This window comes from Anopheles gambiae, chromosome 2 (genome assembly GCF_943734735.2).
Source record: "Anopheles gambiae chromosome 2, idAnoGambNW_F1_1, whole genome shotgun sequence".
Lineage (NCBI taxonomy): Eukaryota > Metazoa > Arthropoda > Insecta > Diptera > Culicidae > Anopheles > Anopheles gambiae.
The window spans coordinates 98,063,480-98,088,194 of record NC_064601.1 but is presented as its reverse complement, the minus strand read 5'-3'; the positions used below and the strand labels follow the sequence as shown (position 1 = coordinate 98,088,194).

Genomic DNA, 24,715 nt, shown 5'->3' with positions numbered 1-24,715 from the left:
TTAGCCAGAAAGCGTTTTATGGTAGATTATATAGCCCAAAGTGCCGTACGTTCTTCAAATGTGTGGAAAAGGCTTTTATATTTGAATTCCTTTCCAAGAACGACAGTTCTAGTGCGTTCATCGAAAGAAACTGAAATTTATATTTGAAAATATTGCGTTTCATGGAAGAGGATGAATAATTATCATGCATTGAAAGGGCGTTTTTATGGATGACGCCTTTCCGAATATTATTGAATGTAGTGAATGACGCAATGGAGCGAAGAACTTTGTTGAATATTGTTATTAGTCGTATTTGGTTTGCCATCATCTACCACCACGTTTCTTATCATCCAGCAATCAAGTTGACTGTCATGGTTGACATTTTCACGCGTGCTAATGTGCCGAGCTGCAGCAGCTTTGATTTATTTATACGATTGCAATGTGTCACGTTCGATGACTTACCCGCCATCATTTGGTACGGGTGTCAGTAATCTCTCTCTCTCTCTTCCTTTGCCGCTTGTGTTGAGCACCTTCGCATCAAACGTACGATCGCTCACTAGCCGGAGGCCAACCGTACTCGTCCACAATGTAATGGACCGGTTTTCTCTTAAGATTGTTATTTACCTTCAGCCAGAATGCGTAGGTGACATTTCAATCCGTGCGTTGCGTTACCGTCCATTGCGACCGGTGAATGACGCACTCATCATGGTCGGGCAGATTAGTGGCACCAGCGTTTCGTTTATTTAGCGAACGCACTGGACTGACCTGGACCAACGCTCCCACCACCGTCAGCAGTGATTCATCATAGCCGAACGTTTGGCAGCCACCGGTTGCCGGTTGGAGTGGAGCGCGCAAACCGTACCACCTACACGTACAACCGGGCCCGTTCGTCCCGACTCCCATCCGGTGCTCTGCTCACACAAGAAAATTTGCTGATGAAAGATAAAGATTTGCCCCAATTCGCTCTCCCTCTCCCTTCCCCATGAGTGTACACAGTTGTGCACACGTACACAGGAGAGTGTATCATCTTTCTGCTAACGTTATTATAAAAGCCCAACGGGGCACAAAAGCACCCAGCCGCAATGAACCGAATGCCTCGGGAGCAAATGCTTTCACTGGGTGTGTTTCTGTTTTTCTTTTCATTCGTGGAAGTACATTACAATGGCGTCGGGGGAAGTTGGTCGGGGAAGGGAAAAAAACCCATACAGACGCATCAGACAAACGACTCGGGCCGGGCGGATCGCTGGCACACGTCGTTCCCCAATGAATAGAGCTCGGTTTCCGTTCAAGTGTGTCCTACCGGTTGCGTCCATCCATGTACACACACACACACTGCCAGGATGATACTGATTGCTTGGGTGTTGATAAAAATAAACAAATAAATTGAAAACAGCGACCAAAGAATGGAAGAAAGTTTACCAGTTACACACCACTGCCCAGGTCTGCTCTGCTTTGCTCCCGCCCCCTTCGCTCTGCAAACGCAGCTCTCCCAGGACGGGAGCTGTGCCAGGACAGTGTGTGCCGAACGTTTCTCCGATCGGACGTGCTACCGATACTCTCAACCGACCCCCCTCCCCATCGGGGCTTTGATTTGCTTGCTTCGCACTGTCGGACGGCAGTGGAGATGCCAAAAACAACATGAAATAAAGTAAACTTCCTCTAAAAACCCCGCCCGCACTGATCAAGTTACAGCATGATGATCCGCAGCAGCTGGGCAGCTGGGGAGCGGACAAACGGAAACATGGACTCAGCACAGAGTGGTGGGGATGGGGGAGAAGAGGAGGCGGGGGTACCACGCTTGGACATGCACGCGAACGCTCCAGTGGACTCGGGGACGTCTCCGAGAGCGCTCACGAAGTACGAAGAAAACGTAACGTTGCGCTGGGAATTGGATTTCCAACTTTGCTCCATTCTCCCAGGAGTGATGTGTTGACACACACAAAACGGAAAGCGGAAAATAAAAATAAATGCGAAAAACGTTCCACCAGTATGCAAGGGAATGTATCTGTTTGTGTGTGTGTGTGTGTGTGTGTGTGTAGGTGTGTACATTATTCTAGCAATTTTTGTTGTACGCTGCTTGTTTGCTCCACGGCAATCTTTCTAGTGCATGATGGATTCACCATTCGTCAAGAGTGGAGCCCAAAAAAAAACGCCATCTTCGCTTCGGTGGGCTTTTCAATCTTGGAGTGGAAAGTTTTGCACGTGCTCACGCGGCAATAGCCTTGGGTAGAGGTAGCGTAAATGGTAGAAATGCCATTAACCGCCGCAGGGATCGACGAACGATCAATAACCGTCCCACCCCGTTGCCCGCGATCGCTCGCTCGCTCCTCGGTGCAAACTTTACATCATCGCCCGTGTTGACACACCGGGGAAAAGCAAAGCATAAAGCAGGCACAGGAAAATAAAATCAAATGACCGGTTTTGTTGTTGTTGCGTTTCATTTCCGTCAAACTTGTGTGTGTGTTTTTTTATTATTCTGGCTCGAAACTTCCGCCCGAGGGCAGCACATGAATAGGAAAGTTTTTGCCCAAGCAATTACCGTTTTTCACCGGCTAGCTGCGTCTCGGTGCCTGCCCGAAAAAGTGTAAGAGGCAAACAAATTTCCCGCCCTACAGTGTACATACATATATATACATACCTATTGAGAGTAAATAAACATTTGGGGTCAATGTTTTTTTTTTGCGTTTGCGTTTATTTGTTGCAAGCCTGCGCTTGCTTCCTGTTTCCTGCGTTGCGTAAACAAAGCGCAAAGTAAGGGAAATTGTTTTGCCTCCCCGTCGCAATTGTGGGAATCCGGTGAAACTTAAACCAAGCAGCTTTGGCGGATAATGTGGAGGGTAGGGGAGAAGAAACGGCAAAGTCTGGAGAAAGATTGTGGTAAGATTTATGATTTCGATCTAGAGGAAATGTTCGCAGTTCATTATCATTGGCGCTGTAAATTCCGAACCCAGACGGCAACCGGGCGAGCAGACGAACCTTAGCCCATCCATATGTTGTCGCTGGAGGAAGGGGGAAAATGGGTCTCGCTTTTCAAGCGAGGAAAATGAGCTTTGGCAAAGTTTCGGTGCGCCCAAAAGTCAATCTTCTTATTCCGTTCGATTGGTTACGAAACTTTGCCTAATTTACGTGTGCAGTTGGGCAGTTGGGGCCGTTTCCCTGTTCGGTGGAAGCATGTATCCTCTGAGCGGAAAGGGCCTTTGTAATGATTTGCGACACGTGCGCGAAATGGTATGGAAATTCTTGGGCATGTTATAATTGAAGATATAAATTCAGTACAGGATGATCGAGTTTCTGATTTATTATTTAGATAAAAGTCATGTTATGTGTAGCCAATTGCAGGCCATTGGATGCCATTGGAGGAATTTAGAATGTTAAAATTTACTTTTTTTATATTTATAAAAGATGAAGCTGCACGCATTTTAGTATTACAATTTTACTGCTTCATTTTCTACTCTACACCTTTCACACACTGTATTCCCATTTAGCTTATAGCACTAATTACACAACCAATTGTGGGCTCTAAAGTGAAAAATTTCAACTATTTTCCCTTATTAAGCAATAATAAAACAAAATTACATAGCCAAAGTTTCCTGTTCCGGTCGGCCGGTGCTTCAAACCGCCTCCCCATACGCCCATAAACACCCATTTGCTAGCAACCGTTTCAAACTCTGACATTCTTTTTGCAAAGCTCTCGAAGCACGGACCGTCGTCAAACGGCGAAATGGGAGCAGGAATTCTCCTCAACCAAATTGATCCCTTTGCCACTCAACGCTAATCGACGCATTCCACGCGAACAGAGATATTGCTTTTCCTGAAAAACCATTCCCAACCCCGTTGGCCTGGCGGCCCCCGGTTTCGGTCGAACTTTTGCCAGCGTCAACTTTCCCACCCAGCGGGCTCACCCTTCATTAACACTCGCATTAGCGGAAGCTCATCGACGGTATGGCCGGTCGGGTATCACACGGTTCTTCATGATTCTTCATCACCACCCCCTTCACCCCAGCGCACCCAAAGCATCCCTGCCTCAAGCCGGGAGCCGGGAATATTTTGCTAATGGATATCGATTTCGAAATTTCCCAGCTCCCCTTTCATCGAGCACAATCGAGTGGCACCGATCCACGCGGCACCCGGCCGATCAAATATGACACCACCACTCGCACCAATGCAAGATGAAACCGTGCTCGAGTAAGCGGCGAACGATGTGTTAGCTGAATGGGAATGTATATGTTCAATTCCCACTGCTGCTGCTGTTGCTGCTGCTGCTGCTTAAAGATGCACTTCAGCCGATTTAAAGGCGCGTGCAGTAAAGCGAACACAAGCACGGGCATGCCACCACCGGGGGGCAATGCAATTAAACATGCAATTCTATTCATTTCGCTGCATGTTAATGAAATGTTTGCACTCTCTGCTGCACCTGCAAACGCCTACGACTGCATACATACCAAAGGAGAGGAACACACACACACACACACACATATCAACCTGTGGCGGAAAATACCACACCCATCTAACGTGCAACGAAACGCAACTGATTCATTGAACTTCGATTATTGATTCTAAATCAACTCGACAGATTCAACGGCGCACTAAATTGGACCGCTCCAATGCCGTTACCGAGCTGTACGTACCCACTGGGCAGGGGTTGTAGAGGAATCGTTTAAGTGCCCCTTCCCCATTTCCTGGTGTGTCGACCAGTTCCTCGACACTCGGCAAATGGCCGATTTCCGAACCGGCTCCACACTAACGCGAAGTGCAAATAGAGAGAGAGAGAGTGTTTTCCATATACAGCTACTAATTGGAAGCATTTCGCGTACACTTTTCGCCTACTACATTCCGGGTGGAACGCAATGCAGGGCGCGGAATAGAGCTTCAATGTTCCCCTCTTTCGGTGCCAAACCAAAACTCGATCGATTAACGGACACTTTACGCGTGGACGCGTGGTGGTAGGCACGTGGGGCAGGACGATGTAAAATAGTTCGGTGCTTGATTTCGTTCCACTTAATCGATACATTGGCGCTTAGGAAATGTAGCTGAGCGCTACAACTGCACCGCATCGCTTTCGTTGCATTCGATGTGCGTGGGATTAACGTTGAGCGGGAAGCACTGAGAAGAATGCTTTGCCAGCAATTCACATACAGTTCAGTTGATTGGTGTTATTTATTTAATAAACGTATAAGGTCACTTCAAATTTAGTTGGAAGGTAATTAGAAAAACTGTAATTGATAGAACAATTATGCATGTAAAAATGTATATCAATGTGTACTAATGTTCATTGATAGAATTTTAATAATGCATCAATTGTGCAAAAACATGCTGGTTCTCCATCAAAAATATTTCATGAGCTCGGTTCAAAATATTGCGGAAACCACTGCACTTTAGCACACTTTACTAGTTAAAATCTCAGTTAAAATTTCACAATTGTCGTCAATAAGCTTTACGAATAATCAAAAATTCTGTAACCATTATTTTTTTAACTGAATTTTGAAAAAATGTTTCGTCAAGATCGTGCTTTTACAATGCATAATTATCGAGTTATCGATTTAATCATATTGTTTGAAGAGATTCAGTAGTCGATCACAACATAGTCCGTCATGATGTTTACATCGTGCGAGTGAAAACATAGTTTTGTTGGATTATTATTTAAATTAGTATAAATGCAGCAAGTATTCCACTCTCAGGAGCACGATAATGTAAGATAATACAATGTTTTACGAAGAATTGTTCACATTTTCCATTTCAACTTGTGATGGATTTGTAACGTCAACGCAAACAACCTGAGCCATCTTAAGAGCTGCAGTAGTTGTAGCGTCTTATGAGCTGTTGTGAAGTTATGAATAAATTATTCTATGCAGATAAACTTGTTTTTGCCAGTCGTAGTTATCAAAAAAGGCATCAAAACGAAGCAACTGTTTTAGTGTATAAAAAAACAATAATAAGAGATATCAGACTAAATTCCATTGTAGTAAATCCTAAACCGAAATCTCAGTTGAATACGAAAGTTTTTTTGTCATTTTTAGCCTAGATTTTTATTTAAAAAAGCTTCACGAAATCTCAGTTGAGTGAATTTCGGTAATTTTTAACCGTGTCGAGAGAGAAAGAGGAACTGGGAAGCTATTCAGTGGAATAGCTCAAGGGCTCAATATTAAGGTATTGTCGTTCAAAAGATTGATAAAACCAGATATTAGAATAAATTACAATAAGGGAAAACAATTAATCAAGCTATTCAGCAGTTACGTGATACAAATAATTAAAAATGAAATCCACCCGCATCTAGATATACAAAGTTTAAAACAGATACTAAATTTAGTCTAACAGATAAAATAGGTTATATTTAAGTGAATGATGGCATAAAAACTGAATTAGTAGATTTTTATTTTAAAAAAAACCGTGACTAGGCAAAAAATGTTAAAAGTCTATACTTAAATGACTGTTTTACCATTTAACAAGTTTTATGCTCCCCTATTGATATTGCCAAATTGATTGTTTTGTATTGTTAATGGAAAATACGTGCTGTTATAATATTTTAGAAACGGGTCGTTTACTTACATTATTTTCAAACAATATTGTTTTGATTTAGTTTTCAAAATTATATATACCATACATTTTTATGTTCGTTTCTTGATTATCATTTTAAAATAACCAAATTTTGAATCGTTACTACTTAAACGCAGCGAATGATGAGGAAAAATCCCTTGACAAGTTAATTTAGGTACAGGACTGGGTAAAATACGAATGAATTTTTTTTTTTTTTCATATGAAAGGTTCACAAAACATCACACAATTTTGGCAAAAACTCGTCGTTATAACATTTCTGCACGAAAGCTACATTCGCTTACTCTCTCCCTCTCGGTCTTCCTCTTTGCCCTTTTTGCGCTTTTCATCAACCGATCGTTATGTGAGCGCGTGAGCTAGACCGTCACATTGACTGGAAGCCATAATTGAATTGTTCGTTCCATCACCATCACGCACGTTTTTGAAAGTTTCGCCCAACACCCTCCACAAAATGAAGCGAGAAATAATAGTCAGCGTTCAATGGTGCGGGAAGGCAACTAAGAAAAAAAAAGCAGTATACACCCATCAGAGCTGAACTCGCTGATGTGAAAGGAAACGATTGAACGTGTAACGCGTTTATCGGGGAGGGCCAAAAAAAAAGCAAAACCATACCTCGCATCCTTTTTCTATGCTCGCTGCTCTGCTACGCTGCCATCGCCTAATGGTTGAGATTCTAATTATCGAACTTTGCTTCGGTTTCTCGTCCCGTTTACCTTTTGGTGCCTGTGTGGCCGTGTGGCGAGAGAGCGGGGAAGGAGGACATTTACAACGACCAAACTTCCAACATTGCAATCACTTTTCGTCCCTTTGCGTACCGCACCGTGCTGCTGGTGACGGTGGAGGTAGCCTTGGGCGGGTCAAACGAGGGTGTAACCGCGCTATACATCTCCAAAAGGAACCTAAGAGAGGCAAAAAAAAACCGCCCGATGGCAAAACCACGCTCTAATGACGCGCTTCGATGATAAAGATGTTACTGTGAAGGTTTTCCTCCCCCAGTTTGCTATTCCCGCAAATGGGGGAGTAACTTTTTTGCTGGGTGCTGCGGCCCCGTGCGGCGCGGAAAAGTTTGCTGTGTGCAATGGTCAGCGGTGAGCGGGAGGGCTGTATAGGTCAGTGTAGGGTAATAAATTTTCTCGAACACCTTCACCGACGGCGGTTTCGGGCTGGAGGCGGGGTTTGTATCCTTTCGCAAGCGTTGATCGTTGCTACTCACGAAAGCAGTTGCGCAAACGGTTACAGGGCAGGGTTGGGATGGTCGAGTTAAGACCACAAAAAAAGACCAACGCACACTATCAGCAGCCGCGATCGGACCGTACCGCCGGTTGGTCGGTGGGTTTGATCTCTGATTGTTCATTTTGTTTTTACCGCACCCTGATTTCCCGCTTATCTGATTAGTGATTTGTTTCGTTTAGTTTTGTGGTAGGCTAGCGGCGACCAAACTAACGTTTCGTTTTATCTCTCACAACACTCTTTGCAGACAACAAATCCATACTGGCCAACACGGACTGGAAAAAGCTGTGGCTAGAGTCGGGGCAGCTGAGCTCGAGCGGCCGGATAGACAATCACCTCGACAGCAGCGACTCCACGCTCATAGACGATGGCGAGGTAAGCTGGCAGTTATTTAAAACCCCGTTTCATGCCTGTTTAGAAGTAAGCTCTGGACTTTTGTTGTAAGGAAGAAACAAGCTATCAAGCTCTTTAGATAACGCTGATGTAACATCTATATGTTGTATTTCGATTTATCTTAATTGTTATATTCTGATCCTGAATTCCGATCGAGGTGCATCCAATCTGGTCGTTGTTACGAGTAATACTGTTTTAACGGAATTTATTATTTTGGTTTATTTTTTACAAGTAGTTTCTTGATATGAATTCATATGAAATCCATTATACCTCTTTTTAATTATCTTTACTGAAGTACACTTATCAAATTTGTTAAAAAACATCCAATAATTTTATTCTAGCAATTGCAAATAACAAGAAGTTGTTAAGATATTTTGATTCTTATTACGGATAGTTTCGAACGTAAAGTTTCAAATTACGGACGTTTCGATTCAAATTTCAAACAGCCTCAAAATATCGTCTATAATCTGTAAATTCACACACCCTACACATTTTTAGTTAAACACTTATTCGAAGGTCTGAACATCCAATTTTGAGCGCTATTTTCCTCCTAGACTGACAGTATGACGGTCGTAAAAACAACGGGATTTGGGTGCGGTTTCTCTTGCACTCGTAGAAAGAACTGCTGCGCGATTCGACGATTTTTCCGGTACAGCTTCCTAAGTATTTACAAAATCTATGTTTAAATGTTTAAATGTCTATGTTTTCTTAATATGATCACTGTCTAGAAAACATTTTTTCAATTAATCACAATTTACTTCGGCTTTTCGGAATTTGAAACTATACAAAAAACTTGCATTGAATTTCAGACAGAAAACACTGTTGCTTTCACGTTGATTACTACCTCGACAAAGGATTCCCACGCCCTTCAGTGCATCTGGACCAGATAAATAGGGATTATCGAAGAAATAAAACAATAGTCAATTAGAAGCTAAACTGCTAATAATGCCTCCGGTGGTGTTTAGTTCACAGACAATATTTATTTATCGTGACATCACTAGCTACTAGAGGACAAATATCTTTTGATTGATTTTAGGCCAGAAACAGGATATATAGAAATTTAAAATAACATAATGATTGTTTTAAGTTTCGAGCTGTAATTTGAATCCAAATGGTATTATTAGTCTTTTTTTTGTAACGCAAAGCAAGATCATGTTAAAGAGTCTGTCAATTGATGTTTAATAATTTTCAGACGAACATATTGACGAGTTTTTCTGTTAAAGTTTAATCTAAATCATCTTTTCAACTATAGGTTAATCTGTTTTATAAAAAGAAAAACTTTCTACTGATTATTATAATGCATCTGTATAATCACTAACCTGATGCTCCTCCTGTAAAAACAACCTCCTGTAAAAGAAAAGCTTATTACTATTTTAACGATACAATTTGCCACGATTCATATTACGCGCTATTATCGCACGGCAACGCCGGTAATAGGCATTTTTAATTAGTGCCTTTTTTAACAGCGACCGTGCAACAGTGCGCATCGAAATTGCTAACTAGTTTAGCCCATCATCATCATTATCTGCTCCGTTCAATACGCATCCTGAACCGGATGCCTCATTGTGCGTAATTTCCTACTCCGACTACTATTCCCCCCCCCCCATCGGTGTTTCACAGATCAGTGCGTTCTGTTGTTCCAGCTGCTCGTTACACCGTTTAGTGCTTCCGCTCACTTGGCAGAGAATAGGGCATCATGAAAGCTGGGCGGTGATACCAAAAAAAACACCCATCCTGTAGACACACACAACACACCACCACCACCACTAACAAGGCAGAAGGTGTGTGTGTGTGTGTGTGTGTGTGTGTGTGTGTGTGTGTGTGTGTGTGTGTGTGTGTGTGTGTGTGTGTGTGTGTGTGTGTCGGGCAAGTCCCGACGCTAATTACCAGGTGTTAGTCTTGCACACCTTCTTCTAATTCGCTTTCTTAAAGGAAAGTTTCCTGTCCCCTTGTGTGACAGCACCGCCGCAGCATGGGGTGGGCGTTGAAACGGGTGAAACAAAGTGCGGCTGAAAAGTTCCGTCGGCACGGGCTGTGGAATCACACCCGTAAATAGATAATCATCAACCCAGAACGATTCGCCCTCTGGTCGGCAATCTCCGCCCCTGCGTGCACGGGAGCGCACAACCATTTCAAATAAGCAAAATTAATTAACATCATGTCGCCGCCCGTCGCCGTTTCGGCGGGGTAGAGGGGGGGGGGGGGCATGCTCTGGCTGAGCGCGGAAGTGAGGCCTTGCGATGATGCCCACTGACTTACGTAAGCTCGCTCGAGGGGAGGGAAGCGTTTTTATTTGCTCACCCGTCGATGGGCGCCGCACACATCGTGTCTTTGTGTTCGCAGGATCACTCGGGTCTGTAACAGGATCCGTTCTAAGTGTTGACAAGAGGCGCGGAGACAATGGAGGGGAGAGTTGTTGGTACTTGTTTTTGTTTGCGGAAGCATAGTGTGGTTCGGAGGCGATTGCTCGAAGGCTAATGAATTCATATTTCGCTTTGCCTGGCGCTTTGGTGGCTCGGAACGTTTTATGCAATATTATGTACTGTGCTGTTTACGGTGTGTTTTCTGGCCTGTTTGCACAAAGCATGAATGAAATACTATTTACATAAAATATGCTTTGCTGCTTACGTTGTGTAGCATGACACTTTGTAAAGTTTAAAAGGATTTGTTTGAAATCATCCAAAGCAACCACATTTACTCAAAAACAATTCCGACACAATGTATTTAACCTTAAAGCCTGAAAATTTAATTTGAGATTATTTCATTTTTATTTAGAATTATTTTTATATTTGCTTCATTAACTGTTGCTCTAAGGATTTTGTATATGTTTTTTAACTTTCATATTTTATGACTAGTTTGTTCCTCCAATAAATTAATTATTTATCTTTTAAAAGTTAAACACCATTCACTTGAACACCTTTAAGCCAAAAAGTCTGAAAGCAAAACGGCAAAATTCGATCCGAATAATGAGGAAAATACAAAACAAAGCAAACAACAAGGACACGAAGCAGCACGTGCTGGTGCAGAGCAGCAGGTCAAACAATTTCCCATTAACCGTTCCACGGGCACGGCCGAGCGTCTCGTATGGCGCAGAGGATGTGCCGTTGTCATTAACATTTCCGACAGCAACGCAGCAGGAATGGTCACTTTCGGGACAAAAAAACGAAGGTAGTTTAGTCTAAAGGGAGAACAAGGGAATGGAAAGGCAGGAACGGACGAAATAAAATCCCCATCCCCAGCTCCCCGAAACTCATCCCGCAGGGCTAATGGTGTCAGGTTGGGAGCTTGAGTGACAATCTTTCGGCACACCGAGCGAGCGATCGAGATGAACCGGAAAGGCGGTTTGGGGCCTGATTGGAGGGTTGAGTCGGGCAGCAGCCAAGGTGTTCGTTGTCGAAGGATATTGTCCGCATGGCAGTCTTAACGGCAGAAACTTCCGCTCCCCCTTCTCTCATCTTGAACACTATTAATATCATTTCAGTCATCTACAGTATCTTGCTTGGGTGGGTGTTTAGGGGTTGTTGTTTTTTTTTTTGGTTTAGGTTGCTGCGAATCTTCACATTGTTCCCTGACCCATGTTAAAGATTTGGACACTTTGGACCGAAAAGGGAGGACTGAGCAATTTTGTTGTTGCAAAGATTCCTTTACTGCAAGAAAGCTCGATGAAAAACATCTGCGTGGCTGTCTGAGACTCACCTGACCAATCTAACTCCCTAACGATGAAGTGCATGCCTCTAACTAGTCCCGTGGCCTTCGAGCGCTCTCGCTCTGTCATCTGCAGTCGAAACAATTCGTTGCTGTAGTTAGTTGCGTAAATGGTGCGGAAGCTCGTTCTCTTTCACACACACACACACATTCAAGATGACGAAAATCCGAAAACGGCACCCACAGACTCATCCAGGGAAAAGGTGAAGAAAACACCTTTCACTGTACTATTTTGTTTTTCTCTCCCAACCGGTCGGCAGCGAATGATAAGGATCACGTGGCAAGGATGGGACCTCCTGCTAGGCGGCTCTGTTTTTTCTTCTTCTCTCTGTTTCACGCGAGGTTGTTCTCAAGGATGTTTTATTTCCTTGCTCGTAAGCAACGGAAAGCCCTCCTCTCGGTGAGGTTATTTTTCTCGCGCTGATCAATTTATCTTCGCCACTCTCCGGCACTCTGTCGACATCTCCGGCTCAGTTGCTCGGCGCTTTGCGGCTGCCCCGTCCCCGTCGCGCTCGGTCAGCTGCACCGGACACCTTCGTCAACTGTCGGACCGTAATTTCGGATCATTTGTCATTTAGATTTGCGCTCCGGTTGTTTTTTCTCTCCTTTCCTTCCCTGTGTCTTGTTGTTGTGCTGGGTCGAGAGCACGGGAAGGTAATTTCGTTTGCGTACGCGTCCTTGAGGACGACAACGCGTCTGGGTGGTGCTTGCTCTTGCTCTCATCTTGCTAGATTCTTTCCCTACCCTTGCTGTACCGTTTCCGTTTTCCTGGGAGGGATCGAGTTCATCGCACTGTTAGCAATTTACTGACCCACAAATGACCGCAAACATGCCCACCGTACTGGTTAGTACTACTTGAGCCTATTTGCCCATCAAGCTCCATCCTCATCCACTGGGCCGAGGACGTGTTGTGGGCTAGAAAATGTCTTCCCTTTCCATCCACAAAAAAGGGAGCACTCACCTCCCCAACAAAATGTTGGTAACGTGTTAGAAAAATAGTGAAAGGACACTACGGCACTGTTTGGTTTTATGGGTGAATTCCGTCTGACAGCTACCGGACAACCGGCGGAAAGGCTGGACATGGGGAGCTGCACACCCAAAAATACCTAAACCTCAGCAAACACTGGCGACCGGGGAGGGGTGAACGATACTTCGAACGCTCTTCTTCGCTTTTGCCTTTTTTTGTTCGCTTCCTCCCCAACCTCGACATGCTTTTGAAGTCTGGTGAGCTGAACAATCAGTTACATGTTTTTTTTTGCTGGTCCTGTTATATCCTACTTGAGCTAGCCTGCCTGTCACTCTCGCATAGTGTACACAAATCAATATCCGAAGCATAGTTTGTGCAAATGGGCACGATGGGTCGCATGTGGAGTGGAGCGGAATCAATTTCTCCATTTTCTGCCCAATTGACCGTGTATGGAAAAGTTTTGCTGGTGGAAAATCGTATGGCAAATGGAACCACTTCCGGGTAGCGGCCGTACACGCGGTTTAAGTGGAGGTATCGGGCTTGATTGAGCGCGCAGCGGTTAGCGATTATTTCATCAAAAGCGCAGTAACAAGTATGGTTTGCATTGTGCAATCACGCTAATTGTTTGTAAGCTCTTCATCGGGGAGCATGTTTGCATTACATGTTTGCCAATGCTGTGTTCTATCGAAGCATCACATAGCTTTCCTATCGATGGATAAAACGTATGAGCGATCAATAATCTCATGCTATTCCTGGAAGAGTTGAGAATATTTATATGAATTAAAAAATCATATCTTTTCAGCAGTATAATGTTCTAATTAAAGTCTACAGGGGGACAACGTAAATGTTATGCTCTTTTTTATGCCATAAAATGTAAACCAGATTTAATTTATCCATCGAATCGATATCTACAGCATCTTTAAGTAGTAAAATTATTGAACTTGATTGAGTTCAAATCTTTCTCCATTGTATATGTAAAAAGAAGCCATTGCAAAGCCGCACGCACAACTTCATTTGATATTTTGTCCTAAATCTTTATCAAATCATTCTTGAATTCGTCCTAACTCATGTGCTAACGTTGTCGAACTTTTCTAGCATTTATCTTCAAATACTGCATTTCCATGGCTTCAAACATGGAGAAGCTCCATGCCACTCAGATGAGCTGATCAAATAAGGAAAATTCTCCTTACGCAATTCCTATTCGATTGAAGCATTCTGAACTGGAGTTGAATCCTGTTGAAAGCAAAAACTTTTGTCTTTCTCCAAAAGTATTTCAGTGCATGGATTCAAATTGTTTTGAACAACGTTAAGCAAATAGTATGCCTTGTTTAGTGTTACGCCTCTGTCAATGAATCAATGGGGCAATTTCCCATTTGTCGATACAGCTCCCAGACCAACTCAGGTGCTGCATTTCGATATTGTTCGACTGTTTTTGAACAGCTGCTATATCAAAAAAGCAACATCACTTCTAGAGCTATCAATTAGGTACATTATTAGGTTGGTACCAATGTGCGTTTTCAGGGTGCGTTAAATCTGACCACTCTAGTACTATTTGAATCCAATATGAAATTTTGTTGAGAGCTGAATTGAAAAAAGGGCTTTATTGTTCAATAGTAAACACGCAATGCCACGACACAGAATAAAATGAGACATAAGCACATGTTGCTTCTACGTTGCTGCCCTGTAGAGAACGATCAGAGCAAACATTTCCATGTGTAAAATTTTAAGATTTTCACTCTTGCTCATTGTTTTGTCTTCCCAACAAAACACATTCAGCAAAATTCCGCGTAAAGACTGTGAAACAATGCACGAGTGCATTTGTTACACATGATTGAATAAATAATTATGCTAAAATGATACGCAAGACATAACCTTATTGAATGTCAAAACATTTCAAGCTTTTGGCTTACTGTTTCCGGGAAAACCGCTAATTATCGGCAAGAGAGCCGCAAGGTGAAAGAAAACCCCTACTCACCACATTGTTATCGTGCATGTAATACAAACGATGCGATCAATAAGAGTGATTTCCATTTTGTACTGTTGTTACATCTCCGTTTACCCATTTCCTGATTAAGACCACACCCAACGAGTTACTCGCCCGAGGGGCTACAGCTTTTGAATAGCAAAAATTAATTACCATTTCTACGCTCTTCCCTTTGTTAGATCGCATTTACATACTTCCATCCACACACACACACATACAAACATGAATAAAAACACGAACGTTCGAATACCTACACATCCGGTGCCTTCCTCAACCCCGCCGAAACCACCGAGAGCTTGTTGAATTCTTCAAAACAACTCCAAAGCGCGTAGAGCGCGCACGGGTGCTAACGAAATGATGTTTCACGGTTTGTTTATTTTAATAGCTCTTTCAGCGGGTACCACTTTTCGCCACGGAACTAACACAAGAGTTGTGGAGGGGGGGGGGGGGGGGGGGGGTGGGGAGACATTCTTGCCATAAAAATGGAGCTATTGTCGCGCAGGGTGGGGACAAGAAGAAGTGCAGGAATTAAATAACTAGTAACAGGAAGCAAATGATGTCATCCTCACTGCGTTCCCGACCGGTTTGAAACCGTTCACTTACACGCGATCGTAACCCGGGTACGGGAAAGCAGGAAAAAGGGGGAGCACGACAAAGGGAAAATAGGACCGGAGTGACAGCTATTTCACGGTGACACTTTTATCATAGAGCACGCAAAAAATTATACAGAGCACAGCCCTGCTTGCCGTCTTTCCTGCTTTGTCATACCGTGCCGCGTTTCGGGAGACGGGCGGAAATCGCAAAGTAGTGCTTCGTTTCGCAATAAGTCGGGGCGAGCGTTTGTGTCGTGCATTCTGAACACTACGGTGGCAAAATGTCAACTTTTGTAGGCACCATTTTGATCTGGCGGCAGGGCACGGCGTGCAGTGAAGGTTGGTCGCAGGTTAAGAGTTTTCAAACACGCGCTCTGCAAGAACGTGATAGATGAATGATGTCCCCGCGCAGATGGATGGAATAGCAGATGTAAGGTAGGGCACGGCAGCAGTGGAGAACACAACAAATGAGATTTTCCACTTCATGCATTCCTTCCCGCTGCGCTGGATCTGATGCTGGAGCCGTACTGCACTCAGGGCTGGAGCTGAAACTTTACCATCATTTGATTTCAGCTCAATGCTCCACATTGCCGTCCACCCTCCTCAATTCCTGTACTGGTCATCCCCCATCCGACTTCCGATAGGCGACACGTTGTAACAGTGGAAAGTTTTTCAATTTCACAAATTGTTCCCGACATTACAACTTGCCTTGTTTCTTGACACCAACTTCGGCAGCGTTATCGGTTTCCCCCGTTTTTAATGACACTCGATGACACGGCACGCGGACAAAAGGGGAGGTGCCGTGGGTTGGCGCTGCTCGTGCAGCACCGGGCACAGTGGATGGGATACACTAGCGGGTACGGCATTAGGGCGCAAATCACGGTGCAAAAACCGCAAAACCGAGGCAACATCAGCGGCCATGCGCCATGGTGGGATTTTTTTTTTGTTTTTCTTACTTTCAACATTGTACACGCTACGCTGTTCGCGCACACTTGGTAAAACAAACGAGTTTTCTGCTAAAGCTAAAATCAACTAGAGATGTGAGGAAAGCAAAAAAAAACACCACCAGACAAAGAGTTGCAAACCAAGAGCGAGGATTAAAACACAACTTTCTTTGGGTTACCCATTTCACCTACATTATCTACTACTGCTACTCTCTCTCTATATTTTTGTCTCTATGTATCTTTCTATCCTTTCCTTTGTATTCAAATGGACAGTTTCCACAACGGCAGTACGAGTCTCGATGAGACAAACCATGAATTTGCCTGTTTTACGAGAACCGTACCCGTCTACTCGGGAAAGTTATCCAATGATTATGCTATTTAAGTTTGATGTCGAATGCAAAAACGAGCGCCCGCGCCAAACATGGCATGGCGGCAAGGGGTACGGCCCACTCTGTTAAAGTGAGGCTGATTTCGTTTTATTTCTCTTGCCTGTTTGGCCTTTCTGTTTGTGTTTGTGCGCTTTTATTTCCACTTGCACACTGTTATACTCACCCAAACAAACGACGCAAAACGTTCAACTTTTTGCTACAAAGTGGACTTTTGGAAAACAATCGTCATAAGGTGTGCTAGTTTATGGGTTGGCCCGTTTGCGACGGAGCATATCTTAATGTTGCTTATGATATGGCAGAGTTTTCCTGCATCTGAGCAGGGCTGCTTTTCAGGTAGTCTAGGCCACGGGGCGTCAGCTTGCTGGTGGATTGGTTTAAATAATTGAAAAGTGTTTGTGTTTTATTTCAAATATACCCAACAGTGGAATAATACGTTATTGTATCTACTTAGATGTGTGAAATGATTGCTGTTGCTAAAAATAGACCTATATTTATCTAGATATTCAAGTCACATGTAATACGAATGGTTCTTTTTTCATACGTGTCTTCAGATGGACTTAGTTGGAAAACTTGACTTGATATTAATGTTTTATTAGTCCTTATTGGAATATTAATTAACTGAATTAACAATTTTATATTATTTTCCTGTAATGTTCTGAGTCCTACATTATTCCATCAAACTAAATATATCATCAATCGCTAACGTAACGTTTATTTCACATTTCAATCACTCCTTCATATATTTGATGATGCTTTTCTGACGTGTAAAATTCATCACTTTCCGCACGGCTCCATTCATTCAACCATACAGACTCGATTGTTTGCCTGAACAGCCCTCGACCTCCAGTTGCTCAACGACTCTCCACTCGTATTCAATGGAGCGTCGAAAGTTTTATCCCAAAACTCTTGCCCCACTGTCATAAACCCGGAAATCGTTCTTCTGAACCGTTGTTTGCAAAGTACACCTCCTTCACTGTGCACATTCCCCAGCCCAACCCCCGAAAGCTCGACCTGTGGTTCGCTTCTGTATTCGCTCGATTGCGTCTAATTTTGAAGTAATTCTTCAAACTCTTCTCACTCACCCGATCGATGTTCGCGATGGGAAACGCGAGGGTGATGGCCAAGGGTGATGTCCTGAGGTAACCGTTTCCTTTCAGGCCATTGGTAGGCCGTACGGTCGGTTATACATCATCCTGTCCGTAAAATGTCCACCCACCCGCAGTGGGTGAGTGGTGAAAAATTAACTTCTCACAGCGTGAGCTCTACTGGCTGCGTATGCCATGCCCGTAGTGCCGGATTAGAAGAAACGACTGGAGAAAAATTATCCCCAGCTCAAAACAGATGCGATCATTCGAGCTGCTCGGGGAACGATCCGGACGATGTCCACGAGCAAATTCGTCCGTTGCCAGGTCGGGTCCAAGCTTAGTGCGAAAGCGAAGATGTGCTAATAAAATTATAACCGTTTTATGACTTTCAAAAACACGGCCTAAGCCCACGCATCACCAGCCTCTTCTCACTCGTGCTCGAGAGGGAACACCGGTGGTGCAGTGCTTGGGAATAAGCTCGTCACCGAGGCCGCCTGGTACTGGTTGTTTATCTACCGATGTGGAGGGGGGAAAGATTCCCATGCACACCCATCAAACGTCGTAAAGCCAGCATAACGAGCGGCAAAGTTAAGCGGCCCAATCGGACTCGACCGGAAACCGAAACTGTACGACCCAGCATAAAAACTGCCTGTCGCTTGTCCGTTTGCTTGCGTCCGAACTAAATGTGATAGGCCGATGATACCGGTGGACGTCTGGTCACATTTTGAGCTCCAGTTTCCGGTGAGTTATGGTCCTGGCAGTTCGTTGGAGCGAGTTGTTATGTTATACGGTTGAGCGAGTGTAGGGAAGAAAAAAAACAACACCGTATGGTCATCGTATCTGGGATGTAAATGTGTCACCGTAAGTTCCATTCAAATGATGCTAGGACTCGTCCGTCATGGTTACGATCAGAAGATTGAACCAAATAAACAAGGCTTCGCAGTGCATCGTGGGAGACTAATGTTTATGATTGTGTGCGTAAAACTGTTGGACTGTTATTTTTCCAATGGTATTTGCAATCCAATTAAAATCTTTTGGCTATAATAGACTTGTTTCATGCATGTTATCGGAATTGAATCATATTCCTGTTTGTATATAATAAGTTAAAATCAAATGCCCCTCTCTAAATGAACGTTGAAAACAATTTAACCTAAAGATTGACATTCATGGTGGCATAAATTGTAATCTTTATTTTTAAAGTGGACCGGAAAATATGTTTTCTTCCCTCTATGCAACACAATGATTTAGTAATGTCGCCTGTACTAACGATTCTGCACATTGAAAAGAGGCAATTTTCAAACATCATACAAAAAAGAGTTCAAAATTAAACACATTTCAAACAAGCACTCACACACAGAAAAAACACCATATAAATCATTGGTCCCATTGCCGCTGGGAATGATATTATCGTTCGCACGGTTCATAATTGTACTTCTCTGGGCGACAATGTCACATATCATAACCCTCATGAACGGGGGGGGGGGGTACTTTTCCATCTAGTTTAAAATGAAAAACCTTTCACTCGCCTTTTTCGCACTGCGCGCTGAGTGGCAAATGGTAAATGTAAAAAAAAGTGAAACATTTATTTTCCACGAAAGCACCACCATCACCGGTACAGCGGCAAACTGGAGGGTGAACAGTGACCGGGCAACGATTAGCTAGCTTTCGGACCGAGCAAACCAAGCGAATGGGACTGTTCGTGACACCGGTTAAATTGATATGCTTTATTAAATTGTTGATAAATGAACTGTCGCCCTTGCACAGTCGGTTCGAGGTTCAGGTCGAGATCGTTTGATGATTGCCAACATTGCCATTGTTTCGTTTTTCATTAGTCACGTGCCCGCTTTTTTCGGACGTATTTTGGGGCCGTTTTTATTGGCTGTTGGGTGTGGCTCAATGCATGGCATAATCTCGTTAACAGATTGTATGAAAATATAGGATCGTAATGTCCAGTTGTTAGAACTTAAACGCAATGAATCGGGCAAATTTGATGTGAGTATCATGCAAGATTATTCCATCGATAATGGACGCTTTGGAAACCATTCTCGAAACAGTACCTGAGTATATTTGGTGTATTTTTTTTGTTTTATCCATCCATTTTTATTATCGTTTCATACTAAAGACTCCTAAAACATTACCAACCTAGAGTAATTGAGTTCATCTCTCGGAATTATCAATCAATCATGATTATTTTTGCAATAAGTAGAAAACAAGTTTCAAGACACTCGATATCGTTACTTTGTGTCTTACTTTTTAGAACTTTGTCGGCAAAGAAGGTTGTCCTTTTCGTGATTTGCTTCACTTAAAATCCAGCAACGATGCACGCAAATCCTGCCAAGCTGACAGAACGTTCTTAAATTTGCATTTCCCGTCTAGCAACAACAACCCGGTAACGAACGTCGAGCATGCCGGAAGTAATGCGCCTGTGTGTGTGCGTGTATGTGTGCCACCGTATCGTTGCAAACGAAGCTTCCCATCCCTTAGCACGCCCCGCTTACCTTCTGGCTTGGCAAAAGGTGTGCATGCAGCTCAAGCCCTCACTTGTAAGGACACGTTTGCAAAACCAAAATCGGTTATCCACCTGCTTTACCTCGGCTTCGATAAGATCCAAACCGGCTAAAGGAGGAACCAGAGGTGGAGGACGTAGAAAAGCTGGTGAAATATTATTTATACACCAACACGCGTGTGGAATGAAGCAGAAACAGGAGCAGGAAATAAATCTTTCACAAACATTTGACAAATATTGACTGCGGCAACGGAATGGAAATGCTATCCGAAATGGAAAACTCTCTCACACACACACACACAAATCCATACACATGTTCACACACAAATACATGGACGAGTTCAGCCACTTTTACGGTGACCATTTTACTCCCGCGCGGCATTATGCAGGCAGCCGTATACTTTATGGGTCGTTTACGTCGTCAAGACGCTGCACCTACGCTGCGCCCCGTCGAACGGTTCATGCCAGGGATCGGTTTTCGTTCGGCACAAATTTTCAGAGTAGATTTTTATGTCCCCGTGCCTCTATTTGCATATTATTACGTACGCGCTTCAACTGCCAAGTGCGGCAGCATTGTCGGGGGCCTGGCTTCGGTACCGCACACCGTTGCGCACCTGAGGTTGCAGGTGGTGGCTTTGGTTGGGTGTACTCGTGCAAATTATGATATTTTCATATTAAAGCTAGGATCAGCCATGCTCACGTGATGGTATTAGCTTTAAAATGTACAACCAACATATTACAAATACGTATTTGCCTTTCTTTAAACTCAGAATTTGAAGAGTGTTTCACGCCTGCTTGTATTACAGCAATTTTATCAATTTTCAGCCATAATTTAACGTTTTTATGATAGATGACGTTTCCCACTTCAATGATTTTTAACCATCTCATGTACACCGTTGAAAGTTTACGACAATTATTCCTTAATCTAATTCATCAAACTTGTGGACGAAGGATACGCAAAACTTCGCTGTCTATTTACCGCCACGAGAAAACCAGCGGCTCCCGTTACATTAATTTATTATAACATCGCATCGAAAAGCATCGCAAACACGAGTGATCACATCGCTCCATCCAAATGTCCCGGTTGTCCGTTCACACTCTTTGATGAGTGGAAGTGGATAGATTAGCACAAACCTCGCACTCATCAATCACGAAGATAAATGATGATTATTTGTATTTATAAGAAAGTCCCCCCCCCCCATTCCGCATCATTCAAACGGGTGGCCACGTGTGCGTGGATGTAATTTAATTTGAGTGGGCTTGATTCTATTCTAAAAAGTTTCATTACTTCCCGTCTTGTTCTGTTCAACAACAACAAAAATAAAGTACTTACTGGTTTTTCTTTTCTTTACCATCTTTTCTTACAGGTGATGGCGCACAACACAACCGTCCAGCTCGGTGGAGTCGCGTTCCTGGTGTGCAAAGTGGCCGGCGTGGACAGAGTGGGTGTAAATTGGGTTTGTCTAAGTGTTTGATTTGCATTTCCTTCTCACTGTTCGCACACCCAAAAAAAAAAACACATTAAATTATAAAGTATCCTCCATACAGTGGACGATCGTTGCGATTGCATCGCTGCGTTGTGATGCATTCGCAAAAACAAACCATATTTAATAGGAAAATGATTGAATCTGTGGATCATTCGATTGGATTAATTCATTCATTACACGATTTAATAATTGTTTTCTTTGTTATAATTTTGTTTTATATCACTTATGAGCATCACTCATCATCCTTATCCACCTTTTAAAAATATGTTTGTAGTTTTTTTTTTAAATCGACTTAACGACCTGTTGCCCTGCTACGAATGCCATTTTATCTTGCGTAATACCATTTGCTACAATCGACATCCAATATCAATGAAAAAAGCACATCAAAGGCGTTACAATTTTCGCACATATTTTTTATTTAACAAAACGAAAACGAAGAAATTCAACACTCGTGCTTCTGCTGCCCTGAATGAGACATTTAATTTCAAACAAAAAGGTCACCTGCAACATGGTTGCATCATGTTCGGCCCTCGTTACGCACCCATTATGCATTTATTTTAATTAACGGCTAGCCGGTTACATACGGTTCACACACATTTTTTTTTTCGTTTTTCTCAGCCCAACTCCTTTTGTAAACGGGATCGGGAACAAAACGAAAGCTCTTTGAACCTTGAACAACAAGCTACAACAATTCATCGGGTTTGGTGAGCTGGAAAATGCAAAAAAACTCTCTCCCGTGTACGTTCGTTATTGTTTGGCGCAGTTTTGTATGTTCCACTTACACACTTCCTTTCGACCCACGTGTAATGAACCGCTTAATTGTGTGTTTCCATAGTTTAACGTGAGCTTGGGGCCAATTAAAAGCTCGCGCCCAATGCCAAAGCGTAATAACAGTTGCCACGAAAAACATCAATGAAATGATAGGGCCGAACAATGCACACCGGCGCTTCTCATTTTACAAAGCATTCTGTCGAGTTTGTTGCATTTTGTGTTGTGTCCTAACGGAAGTTTTTGTTTCCTTTAGCCTCTTCGCTCTCTCTCTCTCTCTCTCTCTATCTCTCTCTCTCAAAAATGGAACCACTTTGACCTGCAACACTGCAAGCTTTGTTCCATTGATTTATGGCGATTATTTACGACCATCGAGGGCCAACGATTTCACTGCAGTATCTGGGTAGCGCTAATCCTCATTAGGCTAGCGCCTGTGCCGGCACGCCCAGTTTGCGCCTATCTTTTGCGGCAGAGAAAAACACATTACCGGCCTACCGGCGTTTTAGCGTGTGTGTGTGTGTGTGTATTTTTCGAACAAATTTAGAAGCAAACGAGGTCGATTTTTGAAAGGAAAAAAAACGACCGTACCAAAAAGCCTCAGTTGCAGCCTTAATCTTTCTAGACGAGCAGAAATCCAACAAGGAAAAGAATATAAACGTCGAGCAACTACGGTACGCGGGCAGCACTCGGTTCGTGGTACCGACAAACAATTCGGTACCCGGTTTGGAAAACCTGGAATAATTTCCCAGCACAAAACAATGCCAACCATAACGCAAAACAAAAATCGCAAAACAAGTCCAAATTCCTGTTCCTCGGTTAGGCCGCCCGGTACGGCAGGGTAAACATTTATTCTGGTGAAAAATCCAGCCATTTGCGGAGCGTCCCCAGCCCCAGACGGATTAGAAGAATGCAATTCAATACCGTTACGGTTGATCCGGTGCCTGGTTTGGGGTGAGCCGGGATGATCCGTTGGCCTGGTTTTTCTTGGAAAAGGCTGAACAATTTTCTGTTCAAAAATATACACACTCAGCCCCAACCAATGGGGTGTTGTGGTTGAGGTTTTGGGCAGTGTGCAAAGCGTGCGAGTTCATGAGTTTTGTAGGGGCATATGCAAAAAAGCCCCGATGAAATACTAGCCTATGCATTTACAACCTTCCGCACAGAAAAGCACAACACACAGCATAAACACTTGCAACGACAGTGTGGCAATGCAAGTGAAACAAACGCCTGCTGGGGTAATAATTTATCTTAATGTGCATGATAACTTATTTGCTGAGAAGGTGGAGCGCTACCGTGTGGGGCTAGCAGTTAGCAGTTGAATGATTTGCTGTTGTGCAGTTTCCGCCCGTGACCCGGGCTGTGCCGGGTGTGGGGAGGTCTTGTAAAAGAAGAAATAATTTGTATGCTCCTTCCTCTCCTTTTTGCGCTCACCCATCTGGGCAAACAGATTTTCAATGGCAATGGTTGGCGTGGACTCTACCCTGCCCAAAAATGCCATCCCCTCTCATTCAGGGCGGGAAGAACGAGAGCGCCTCACAAAAACACAAAGTTTGCATACGTTAGTGATTATTTATGAGATGTCCTGGCTCCCCAGCCCCAGCTATTGAACCGTCCTGTAGGTGATAGCATTTCTTTAGTTCATCTTTTTGTTCTCTCCGCCCTGGACCCGGTACTGCACGGGGGTGACAGGGGCTCTCCATTGTTCGCCGACCGTAATGCATCTGCTTTGTGTTCGCCTTTTTGTGTGTGCGGGGGTGATCGAGTGCGGCTGGTTTTGTTTTTGCTCGGTGACAGTGGTGGATGGGTGAATGGGTTCGCTCGGGAATGGGTCGTTCTGGGCATATGTGCATTGTAAAAAAACAGGGGATGGGGGGGACGTGAGCCTGAACGTTCCACTACGTATGCGGGTGTTTCCGCTCTGCTGCTGAAGGATGAAAGGAAAAAGGGGCCATGACTCAACGACGGTTAGGAGATTTTATTGTCAACCGGGTACGTGGGTTTGTGTCTGTTCTGATGGGCCCGATGGCGAAGGGTTGACCCGAACTCGTCACGTGACGGTGAAGCATTGCCATGAACTTTAACATTTTGGTGACCTTGAACGTCTGTTTGCGTTGTTTGCATGGAATTGTCTGT

General features: G+C 43.7%; 1 protein-coding gene across 5 annotated transcripts in view; it reads left to right on the top strand.

The window, feature by feature from the left end:
• The window catches only part of LOC1276929 (zwei Ig domain protein zig-8), a 213,427-nt gene that overhangs the window by 93,516 nt on the left and 95,196 nt on the right, over positions 1-24,715 (top strand). For 4 of the 5 annotated variants that reach the window (XM_061647642.1, XM_061647645.1, XM_061647644.1 and 1 more), the window contains exons 4-5: positions 8,009-8,136; positions 21,695-21,784. In XM_061647642.1, coding sequence (XP_061503626.1) covers positions 8,009-8,136; positions 21,695-21,784 — 218 coding nt within the window. The remainder of the gene's footprint in view (positions 1-8,008; positions 8,137-21,694; positions 21,785-24,715) is intronic. The other variant, XM_061647646.1, reaches the window with a different exon arrangement.